The 12,302-nt window shown below is 45.7% G+C and overlaps 1 protein-coding gene across 5 annotated transcripts in view; it reads left to right on the top strand.

Annotated features, from left to right (window-relative positions):
* anapc1 (anaphase promoting complex subunit 1) overlaps positions 1-12,302 on the top strand; it is a 94,624-nt gene that overhangs the window by 71,887 nt on the left and 10,435 nt on the right. For all 5 annotated transcript variants that reach the window (XM_063191943.1, XM_063191941.1, XM_063191942.1 and 2 more), the window contains 6 exons: positions 2,477-2,563; positions 3,773-3,890; positions 6,393-6,470; positions 7,350-7,417; positions 10,681-10,798; positions 11,793-11,885. In XM_063191943.1, the coding sequence (XP_063048013.1) occupies positions 2,477-2,563; positions 3,773-3,890; positions 6,393-6,470; positions 7,350-7,417; positions 10,681-10,798; positions 11,793-11,885 (562 nt within the window). The remainder of the gene's footprint in view (positions 1-2,476; positions 2,564-3,772; positions 3,891-6,392; positions 6,471-7,349; positions 7,418-10,680; positions 10,799-11,792; positions 11,886-12,302) is intronic.

Here is a 12,302-nt window from a genome sequence, read left to right as displayed (position 1 = left end):
TTTTCCCCCAGATAAAGCATTCTCAAGCATTCGCCACTCCTCCTGGTCACGTGTGTGTGTGTATGTGCATCCATGCTTGTATGCTTTGATTAGCACTAGCGCCTGCTAGTAGGCTGACAGGAGAGTCAGTCACTGTTTTCGTGTGAAAAGTGGAGGGCATATACTTGTATGGAGGCGAAGCAAAGTGAACTACTTTCCTTTTTACCCCCTCTTCTTCCCGAAAAAGTATTCTCGTCCCCACCTGCTCCTTGTCACCACTGTGTCTGTACTTTAGTAGAGAAGCTGGTAACAGTAGAGGAACAAATGCACACAGGGCCCCAGGGCAAGACACTGAGAGGGCCCTCTATATGGCTTGCCAAGGTCACAATAGGGCCCCCACCACCAATACAGGAAGCCCCTGGACCCAGGGGCAAAAGCCCTGCTCCCCCCCCCATAGCTCTGCCCCTGGCTGGTAAGCAGACATAGGCACTCTTCAGCTGACGTCTCTTAAACACTAAAACACACGGCCTGCTGCCTACCTAACACAGAAATGAGGCCTTGACTCCTGACAGCTCTTCGTCGTCATCACGCATCATGAGTGGCTCTTCACAGCATTGGCACAGAGCAGAGAGCAGCATAGCACAGTGATTTTCAACGAGGGGTACGTGTACCACGAGGGGTAGGTAAGACGAGCATGTTGCAGGAGATACATGAGGTACATAATGTAATACGAAGATTACACGAGTATATTGCAGGAGGTATGTAATGTACATAAATGTATAATACTAACAAATGTATGGCGCTAAAGCACATTGGGATTGGGGAAGAGATAAAGAGAATGAGGGAAAGCGTACGTGATACGACAATATGGGCTTAGGGTAGGTGGGCCAAAAAAAAATATTGGACATTGGATGTTGTGGGCCAACCTCAATTTGTATTTAAAATGGACTAAAATTGTGCAGGCACGCACTTAATGTTCGAAAGCATGTTTCACAAACACTTATTCCCACTATATATGGTAGCTCAGATGTGCCTGTAAATACAGTGGTCTGGGGCCTCTCATATTCCCCCTGGCACACCAAATGTTGTGTTCAAGCCATGCTACACAGTACAAAATGTAGTGTTAATACACTTCCAGAGTACTCAGGGACCAAATACAACAAAGAAAAGGTTCAATAGATTCTTTGAATGTTGAATTAACCCTGCATTGTATTTTTTACTGTGAAGTAATAATGGTGTGTGTGTGAGCCAACTGTTATACACATTTGAAATGATCTCATGGTACAAATAAAAATTGGCTGCTGAATGTTGAATTAACCCTGCAGTTTTTTTTCAGTGAACTATAATATATTAATGGTGTGTGTGGGCCAACTGTTATGCACATTTGAAATGATCTTGCGGTCCAAATAAAATGTGGCCCCCGAGCCTGAGCTTGGCATCCCTGGCTTTAGGAGGGGTACACATGGCAAAATAAAGTTTGGGAAACGCCAACAGAGCAGGGCGGCAGCTCCACAGCTTGAACTCTGTCTCCTGTAGCCACTCCAGTGCTATTATTTTTAAGTGACCGATTTGCAGACCGATTTGCAGACCGCAACGCACCGCGACACACTACACCGCCACTGATGTCATTGAACAATGGGTGGATAATTTCCCCCCCCTCTCAGACACACACAGACGCACACACACACACACACACACACACACACACACACACACACACACACACACACACACACACACACACACACACACACACACACACACACACGCACGCACACACACACACACACACACAGTACACTTCTCAGTTTATTGTTTGTCCTGTCTGTGTGCTTTTTGTCTCTCCTCTTATTTCTTTTTCTTTTTTCTATATTGAGCACCATGGCTCCATTGTTTGCTCCATGCTTCATTAAATGGCCGTGTTGCTTTTCATGCTCTCCTCTTGGCAGCCAGCAGACTAGTCATCGCATCGTATGAAGTGGCTTTTTTTTTTTAAGAAGTTTTTATTCCCTTTTGTAGTTGCAGTGGGTACCTCCCCCTCTCTGCTTATTTTAGGTGTCAGTTTCTGTCATGTCTTTAATCTTTGATCTTAAATCTTTTTTTAAAAATTTCGCTTTCTGTATGTGTGTGTGAAGGCTTCTCTGTGTGTGTGCGTATGTGTGGGAGTGTGAGGGGCAAAACGCTGTGTGTGTGTGTGAGTGTGTGTGTGTGTGTGTGTGTGTGTGTGTGTGTGTGTGTGTGTGTGTGTGTGTGTGTGTGTGTGTGTGTGTGTGTGTGTGTGTGTGTGTGTGTGTCTACTGTGTGTGTGTGTGTGTGTGTGTGTCTACTGTGTGTGTCTACTGTGTGTGTTTGTCTACAGTGCATGTGTGTATTTAAATATGTGTGTACACATGTACAGTGTGTGTGTGTGTGTGTGTGTGTGTGTGTGTGTGTGTGTGTGTGTGTGTGTGTGTGTGTGTGTGTGTCTAACCGTGCTGTGCTGTTGTGATGTTTGCAGGTACACCCTCAGCACCTCCAACTCTGCCATCGCCGCTCTGCTGTGTGCACTCTACCCCCATTTCCCCGTCCACAGCACTGACAACCGGTAAGCACACACACACACACACACACACACACACACTCACACACACACACACACACACACACACACACACACACTCACACACTCACACACTGTTCTCACTTACAGCTGAGGAACCATGACGGTTTTTTTTGTGTGTGTGTGTGTGTGTGAGGGGGCAGGGCATTTATCATAAGTGTGTGTACGTGCATGTGCGTGTGTGTGCGGAGGAATAGAAACAGAAAGAAAGACATTGACACTGCCTGTGTGTGTGTTCTGTATAAAAGGTGTATGTATGTGTGGAGATGGAAAGCGTGGGTGTTCATTGTCATATTCTGTCATATTCCCACTGGTCATCATCACCCTTTCTGTAAACATCTGACAATGATCAGCCAGTTTAAACATTGTGTTAATGAAAAACTAGGGCAGTCATGGGTGAGCGGTTAGGGCGTCAGACTTGCATCCCAGATGTTGCCGGTTCGACTCCCGACCCGCCAGGTTGGTGGGGGGAGTAATCAACCAGTGCGCTCCCCCATCCTCCTCCATGACTGAGGTACCCTGAGCATGGTACCGTCCCACCGCACTGCTCCCCATGGGGCGCCACTGAGGGCTGCCCCCTTGCACGGGTGAGGCATAAATGCAATTTCGTTGTGTGCAGTGTGCTGTGGAGTGCTGTGTCACAATGACGATGGGAGTTGGAGTTTCCCAATGGGCTGGAGTTTCCCAATGGGCTTTCACAAACTCCAGAAGACACACCGTGGTGTGTTATTGACACTAAAGCGGTGTGCTTGTGCGCGCGCGCGCGCGCGTGTGCGTGTGCGTGTGCGTGTGCGTGTGCGTGTGTGTGTGTGTGTGTGTGTGTGTGTGTGTGTGTGTGTTTTGTGTGTGTTTTTTGTGTTTTTCTATCTCATTAACTGTTAATGTGGAGTTTCTGAGGAAGTTTGTCCATTTGGAGGCAGAAATGCCATATCTGTCCATATCTAGGAATGACATATCTATCCATATCTAGTAGTGCCATATCTATCCATAGAGATATTTCCAAAAATGTGTGCGCGTGTGTGTGTTAGCTACCATCTCCAGGCTCTGTGTCACCTGGTTGTGTTAGCTGATGAGCCTCGTCTAGTGGTGTATTTGTTAAGTGTGTGTGTGTGTGTGTGTGTGTGTGTGTGTGTGTGTGTGTGTGTGTGTGTGTGTGTGTGTGTGTGTGTGTGTGTGTGTGTGTGTGTGTGTTAGCTACCATCTCCAAGCTCTGCGTCACCTGGTGGTGCTGGCTGCGGAGCCTCGGCTGCTGGTGCCTGTGGATGTGGACACTCTGAAGCCCTGTCACGCCCTGCTGGACGTCACATACAAGGTCAGAACAGGAACGTGTGTGTGTGTGTGTATGTGTGTGTGTGTGTGCGTGCGTGTGCGTGCGTGTGTGTGATCCTTACCAAAAAAAAAAGGTTCCAATTTATCCTGACTATGACTTGTATTGAAAATATTGCAAAAAAAAATCTATCCATAATTTTTTTAATTGGACAAACTAGCAAATGAACAAACCCACACAATCTCTCTGGAGCAGGCCCACACAGTTTCTCTGTGGAGTTGCTTGGTATTACAGGCCTCGCCCAAGGTCACTATGGAGGGAGGATGCAGGAAATGCAGAGGAGGGCTGATATATTCACCATCACGAGTAATGAAACAAAGTAAATAAATAATAATGTCCACTCTGTTAGTCCCACATTTATACAGTATTGTATCCCTCTAGAATGAGCATTTGAACCTCTGCTCCTCCCATCCCAAGAACAAGCTTTGAAAATCCCAAACTGTTACACCATATCTGCCTCTTGACTTCAGAGTTACTGCTGTGTGACCCTTGGTAATCTCAGGAATGCATGAAGGTTTGTTTTGCAGTACCCTCCTCAATGTCTCCCTCACCACCTTGATGTTGCAGCGATACGGTCGAGAGTTAATGTAAAATCTATGTATGGGAACTTTTGGACTAAGCTGAGGAATCGGTATAGCGTTATTTCTTTATCTATTTCTCATTTTTTCCTCTTGAATATCGACCATCGATGGATATGTTTTGGAGAAGCATTGCTCTTGAACAGTCCAAAAAGTTCCATTTTGAAGTTTGGTGTGCCCCTGAGAGGCAATGAGAATGTGTTTGTGGGGGAAAGAGAAAAATTGTATTCACACATTACTTTGCCCACTTAATTTGCTGTCATGCTATCTGACTGCCGGTGTGACACAATCCCTGCCTTTGGTCCGTTAAATTCATCCACATGTGCAGCAGACAGAATAGCACAGACAAGTGAAGAGGTATTACATTACATTTATTCCTAAAACGCCTGTGATACGCCTAAGCCATTTTGAGAAAATTACTCTGTCAGCCTATAAAACCCTAAGGATCTCATCCTCTGAAGCGCATAAAAACATCAAATAAATTGCATTTAATGCTCTTCTTGTTCATTCTGCTCTTACTATACCAAACTAGCCCTAATTACATTGCATTACGTTATGCAGATGTCTGCATATCTTGCGTCCCCACCACCTGCCACGGTTGCCACAAGCACCTGTGGTGGTGAATATGCAGTGACGCAGGTGTGAAGAGACGAGAACAAGTCTGCCTTTGTAATGCCCACGTGAGGTTGTCATGTCATCGCCCACACTGACAGGCCCTCCCAGCGAGAATCCCCCTCCACTGTTCCCCTGTTGGTTCTTTCTTTTCTTTTCTTGTCTTTTCTTTTCTTTTCTTTTCTTTCTTTCTTTCTTTCTTTCTTTCTTTCTTTCTTTCTTTCTTTCTTTCTTTCTTTCTCTTTTACTTGTTTTCCTTCTATTTTTCCTTATCTCTCTTTGTCCCTCTCCCACTCCCCCCTCTCTCTGTCCCTCTCCCGTTCTCTTCTCTCCCTCTCCTCCTCTTCTCTCTCTCTTCTCTCTCTCTCTTCTCTCCCTCTCTCTCTCTCTCTCTCTCTCTCTCTCTCTCTCTCTCCCTTCTCCACTGTTGTCTTTCTCTGTGTCCCTGAGTGGAAAGAGTGGAGGCCTCTCTCTGTCCCTCTACCGTTCTCTCTCTCTCTCTCTCTCGCTCTCTCTCTCTCTCTCTCTCTCTCTCTCTCTCTCTCTCTCTCTCTCTCTCTCTCTCTCTCTCTCTCTCTCTCTCTCTCTCTCTCTCTCTCTCTCTCTCTCTCTCCCTACTCCACTGTTGTCTTCCTCTGTGTCTGGGTGGCCAGAGTGGAGTGAGGCCTCTTGAAGGACTCCTTGAAGGTTGATGCTGTCGGCCACCCAGGCAGCTTGACTAGCCAGCAGCTGACTTTTTCAATTAACAGAAAATGGAAAGTGGAGGGTGGCACACTGTTCACAGCTATTAACCAGGCATGCCTACCATGTTTATATGTGAACACACACACACACACACACACACACACACACACACACACACACACACACACACACACACACACACACACACACACACACACACACACACACACACACACACACACACACACACACCAAATCTCAAACACACATACAATCTCTCTGTGCGTACCTCTCTCATACTCAGACTTGAAAATGATTGTTTGGTCTGTGCATCTGGCCGTCTTGCATTTGATACCTGTATTTAAACTCATGCTAATCCTTGGGCAGGTTGGACGGGTAAATTGTTAATTTATCTGGAACAGGTTGAGCAATAAGTTGCCATCAACTTTGCTGTTGCTTCAACGTAGCAGTGTAGTCTAAGTCACCAGCATAAACACAGATTTATTGATTTAGAAATGTATGTCCTTACAGTGTGGTGTTACGAGTCACTTTATTGAACATTTGCAGTATTCCTTGTACAGCATGATTAAAATGCCAGTTCTCTCCTCTTCAGGGCACTAAATGGTATGAAGAAGTGACAGTCGAGTTGATGGCTCCGACTTTATTACCAGAGCTTCACCTTCTGAAAGAGGTAAGGTTATTCAACTAAATAATTTGTAGCCTGCTAGTAAAGATTGTATGGGATTTACAGCACTTGGGTGGAAGAAATTTTCCAAATGGTGAAGACGAGTGCATTGAAGCAAAGAAGGAAGCATGTGGAATGCCACGGGCTAACTTGAAAAAATAGGAAAGACTTTATTTATAGAAATGTATGTGTAGTATCTATAAGCAGGGCCAGATTAATGCACAGGTTATATATGGCTGCAGCCTAGGGGGTCTCCACCTCCCAGGGGGACCCTGATTGGCCAAAAGTGAAAAATTACAGAATTGTGACAAGATGCAATATTGAAAAATTCATCTATTGTGTTCAGTACAGTTGGTAAACATGTTAAGTCTTAATTCCTAGCTTGTATTTATGACACTGTCTATGTCAATTTGTCATGAAATTTGCTTACTGAGGGGGCTCACAGCAACATGTAGCCTAGGGGCCCTGGGTTATCTTAATCCAGTCATGTCTATTAGTGTATCTATCAGTAGGTTTCATCTGAAATACAAGTAAAATGTTGTGGATGGTTGACGTCTTCGTCCAATAATCTCAGAAAAACTTGCTGCCACTATGTTTGTTTCTAGTTCTCAGCAGCTAGTCTGTTGAAGAATGACACCTGATATTTTCACAATGGCGGGTTAGCAGGGGAAAGGTCACAGTAGGTCAGCACAGTGTTTTCCAGTGTCACAGGAGGAGGGAGGAGTGGAAGCGCAGCATATTTGGTGCAAACATGAGCGTCTGTGTGTGTTTATAAATATTGTTTTGGAATGTTGTTTATCCCTTGGTTTTTAGCTGATATGCTATGTAACCTGTGGTCTTTATGTCTGTCTGTCTTTCTGTCTGTCTGTGGTCCTCTGCGTACAGGTCAGAGTGAAGGGCCCTCGCTACTGGGAGCTGTCCATTGACATGAGCAAAGGAACTCAGCATCTACAGTAAGGACAACCCTGTCAGCACTGGGTTTATGGCACATTCTTTTGACTCTCTGTAGTCGGAACTAGGGCTGGGAATCGATCCAAGTTTCCTGGATCGATTCGATTCTGATTAAGAAGGCTACGATCCGATTCGATCCATGATCCGATTTGATTCGATTCGATACCGATCTTTTGTATTGCTGGGCTGTCACTTTAACCCATTTATGCCTAGAATTCTAAGACCGGTTATAAAAACCTAAATATCTCAGCCTTTGATGCCCACACAAACATGAAATACCTTGGTGTGTGAGAAAGAAGTGGTAAACTGTGGAAGAGAGCTACAGGACGTGGCTGAGAAAATAGCGCCTATAATGATCGGCAAAAGATCGCTCCACAAAGTTGTGAATCGATAGTGCCCTTTTCGAACATGAATCAATATTGGATCGTGATTCGGTCTTTTGAACCCAGCCCTAGTGGAACTCGACCGCCGCCTCAGGACAGTGCATTAGAGCGGGTACTCAGATCAGGGTTCCTAAGCACAAACTACGCACAGTTTGGTGTACTCCAGAACACATTTACAATGCATGTTGGGAGAATGAACTCGGTTCTCCCGACAACAGAGTTTCAAAAGAATGAGCCATTACATGGCATTGCACTTACACGATGGCCAAGAAATCTGAATGGCCTTACATTTAGCAGCGGCACATTTAATTCACTGCTCCCCTGACAGTGACACTTTGGTAGGCCCTTCCATGCACATTAAAGACAAGAAAGCACTATGCCCACAATTGCAGCGTTTAATAGTGACGTTTCGATCTATTGACCTTCATCAAGCAATTCAACAATACAAATGGTTTCAAACATGGTTGTTTGGCTATGGTGGACCAGTTGTGGCCTACTGCTGAAGGTACAAGTTACAGTTCCTGGAGCAGTTTGGTGTTGTGTCTCACTCGGCTATGAAGGAGGATTGAGGAGATCATTGGTCACTTGGTCATCCACCCATGCTCTTTCTATACTAGTAGGGGATTTGTATCCTCAACTTTCCCGTTCCCAAGACCGACTCCCTAGCCGCGAGGCTGAAACTGCTCTGTACCCTTGTCATGTGATTTGAAGTATCCGTTTTGAATGGATGCTTTAAACCAGAGGTGGGCAAACTCAGGCCCGGGGGCCACATGCGGCCCGCTGAGCCATGCCATCTGGCCCACAGAGCCTTTTAAACTCAAAGTACCATACTCACACCTACAAATTCTTAAAATAGCAAAGGGTGTTGCATGTGTGAGATTAATCAAGGTCATATCTAAATATTGCAATGTGCAGGATGGAAATAGCCAGAAAATTATGTCAGTGTACAAAGTACATCACAGTATTTCTCATTATTGGCACATGCATGTTGCCTGCGACATCTGGCCCTGCGATCCATATTCCACACCCAATGTGGCCCTCAGGCCAAAATAGTTGCCGAGCCCTGCTATAGACCATTGATCACTAGTAGCCAGTCATCTTAAAGCGATACTCCACCATTTCGGGAAATAAGCTCAATTCAAACTTTCCCTTGAGGTAAATTATTGAGTTTTACCTTTCTCTCATTCTTCCAGCCGTTTTCTTGGTCTGGTTATATTACTTACAGTTCCGAGCTAGCAATTATCATTGAATCCAGCTGGTCCTATTCGATTCAATTATACATGCTAACTAGGAGGTAGTATTTGGGTTGCCAGACTCGGAGAATGGTTGGAAGTACAGGAGAAAGGTAAACGCAATCATTTAACTCAAGGGAAGATGTCAAATGAGCCTTATTTCGCAAAATAGTGGCATATCACTTTAACAGTGCATCTGGCCACTCTCTCATGTTTAGTGGCGGAAGTAGCCAACCTGAGTATGGGAAAGTTTGCAATGGGGTATATATGTTTACGTTTTGCAGCGGTTTCGTCTTACCCTCTAGTACTGTCTCCTTTCATCCCATCATCTGGTTTTCCTCACGTCTGTTACATGTTTATTTACCAAACAATTGTTTATGTATGTTGTTTGTTCCTGGATGTTTTTCCGTTGTGTCTACACAGTTCATTTAAGTTTTGCTGGTGTGCATTTTCAGTGTTGATTGGTGATTGGGTTTTGTGTCTCCCTCTTGTTTGTTTTGCATGCGTGAGTGTGCATGCGGTATGCTTTCTAGTCCACGATGGCTTTGTACTTTAGTCTTGTTTTGTCTCGCATGTCTGTGTTCCTCCTTGCGTGGGATGATTTCTTGTTGGCAAGGTTCTTTGTATCAGTGCATGTGTGTGTGTGTGTTGGTGTTCGTGTGTGTGTCTACGTCCACCTCCATGTCATATTTGCAGTGTCATGAGGGGGTTTCCTGCCGTCTCCCTCACTATCTGACTGTGCTCTCTCTCTCCGCTGCAATTTCAACTACACTGCTAAAGATTAGACTCAATGGGGCACCTAAGTCACGCCCTTGTACGCAAAAATTTGACTCAAAGTGAACAGGGCGAGTCAAGCCAAATCCTGATTCCGTTTGACACGTGCTCTGGATTTCACATATCACAGCGAATTTTAAAGATTTGGATTTGCGTTGTAAGACCGCTCATTTTCGGCAGGAAAGAAACATTGCTTTAGTTTTTTTACCTAGGCAGTAGATTACAATGTGCTGCCCCTGTATTTGACGTGAACCGAGGCTGAAGGCTCACAGACAGCCCTTAAGTGCCTGTATGTCAGACATGCGACTTTTCTCGTGTAGTCCAAGTAATTACATATTTTTGAGTGCACACAACTCACAATCGCTTGCCAAGTAAAATTGACAATCACGTCATTGGTTATCATTAATTTTGAGGTACAGTATATATCTGTTCTTGGGGGAAAGGCGAGGTGTGTGAGAAAATGGGATTGATCGGTCCATTAGAGCCCAGTCAACATTTTTTGACTTCCCAGGCCCCATGAGGTGACCGGACTGAGTGGAGACTTAGGTACTCCATATGCCCTCAATGAAATTACTCTGAGGGGATGGTAAAACCAGTTGAAGGAGGTAGGCCTGCACACTGCCAATAAGCTCCAAAAAATAAACTTTATTATTTAAAAAGCAACTCGATTGCCCTGGATCTTCATCAGGCATATGAAGAGTGTTTTTTTTTTGGCAGTGTACAGACCTACCTCCTTCAACTGTCCGACACTTTTGTCTGGCACCTGCAAAAAGTGTTTTTGGATGTCTGCAACGCACCCTACCCAAAACTGCTGGGATGGTAAAACCAGTCTTGGGGTGCCTGACTTTCCTCTGTCTCTCTCTCTCTCCGCTGCAGATCCATCCTGTCCAGAGACGGCGTTCTGTATGTGAAGCTGCGGGCGGGACAGGTGCCATACAAGGACGACCCACTGGGCCTCAACCTCACGCTCAAACCTGATGTCAACTCATTTAAGGTGTGTGTGTGCGTGCGTGCGTGTGCGTGTGCATGCGTGCGCGCACGTGTGTGTGTGTGTGTGTGTGCGTACTTGCGCTCATGTGTGTATGTGTGTGTGCGTGCGTGTATGTGTAGGGCCGCTGACAGCTTTGTGTAGGCCCGGGACAGTGTCATCTGAAAGGGACCCCTCACCCAATACATGCAATGTATGCAATGTAATGAGAACCCAATTCTGGGGCGCCCTTCTCCCTGGGCCTGAGACAGCTGACACCTTTGCCCTCTGTCAGCTTTCGTGTGTGTGTTTAGGGCCTCGTTGAAATCAGATGTGATCTACTTGTAGTACTTGTAGAGTGCCATGGTTTCATCCGCTGACTCCACTCCCATAATTCTTCTTTTTCCACCATCTCAGAGGTCAAGGTCACCACCGCATAAAGGCCAGGGAAAACAAACAACTTGTTACAAAATGAGCCATCTTTCAAGTTCTCAGGACTCCGATGCTTTTAGATCAGTCTGAAATTGTAATTACAAGTGTGTGGTGATGGGGTGGCAGGACACAGCTGTCTGCATGGAGCTATAGCACACAGCTACATACTGTATAACTGTCTAGTGGTGATGATTACAGTGTTGGTCAGGTGGTGTTTGTAGTTGGGAGTGAGGGAATCTACTATGTCCGAGTTTCCCATGGAGAGGCAAACCATTGTATTGTATTGTATTCTAAAGTTACTCCTCTTTCCATCTCCTCTCCTCCACCGTTCCTCTCCTCTCCTCTCCTCTCCTTTCTTCATATCCTCTCCTCTCCTCTCCTCTCCTCTCCTTTCCTCTCCTCTTCTATCCTCTCCTCCTTCTCTTTTGTCTCCTCTCCTCTCCTCTTTTCTTCTCCTCCTCTCCTCTCCTCTCCTCACCTCTCCTTTCTTCTCTTCTCTCCTCTCCCCTCCTCTCCTCTCCTCTCCTCTCCTCTCCTCTCCTCTCCTCTCCTCTCCTCTCTCCTCTTTCCTTCTTCCACTCCTCTGCAGCCTGAGGCCATCTCAGCCTTCACCTCGGATGCGGCCTTGCTCTCCTTCGCTGAGTACTTTTGCCAAGTCACCACGGACAACGCTGCCAAACATGTGAGTTACTGTGTGCGTGTGCGTGTGCGTGTGCGTGTGCGTGTGCGTACACTGCCAAACACGTGTGTGACTGACTACAGAGACTGAGGAGTCCACTACCTACCACATTCAGGGTTCAGCTTCCACTCTCACTGTTTAAGCACAACATATGCAGAGAATTCAGATTAATCTTAACTTGTAGCATGTATCATTATTTACCGGTATGTAGTTATTAAGACTAGACTGTTAGTATAGTAACAGTCTTTATTAGTTTGCGTGCGTGTGTGTGCGCGCATGTGTTGCACACCTATGAACTAGTATTTACATTTTCCCCTGGGGACCAAACCTGACCTCTTTCCTCAGTGCTGTTGTCTTGTAAAGCTTAGTTGTGGCAGCGTTCACAGTACACACCATCTGAGAGGCTGTGGGGACGGATAA

Source organism: Engraulis encrasicolus, chromosome 24 (genome assembly GCF_034702125.1).
Source record: "Engraulis encrasicolus isolate BLACKSEA-1 chromosome 24, IST_EnEncr_1.0, whole genome shotgun sequence".
NCBI lineage: Eukaryota > Metazoa > Chordata > Actinopteri > Clupeiformes > Engraulidae > Engraulis > Engraulis encrasicolus.
This window is presented reverse-complemented; position numbering and strand designations above follow the sequence as displayed.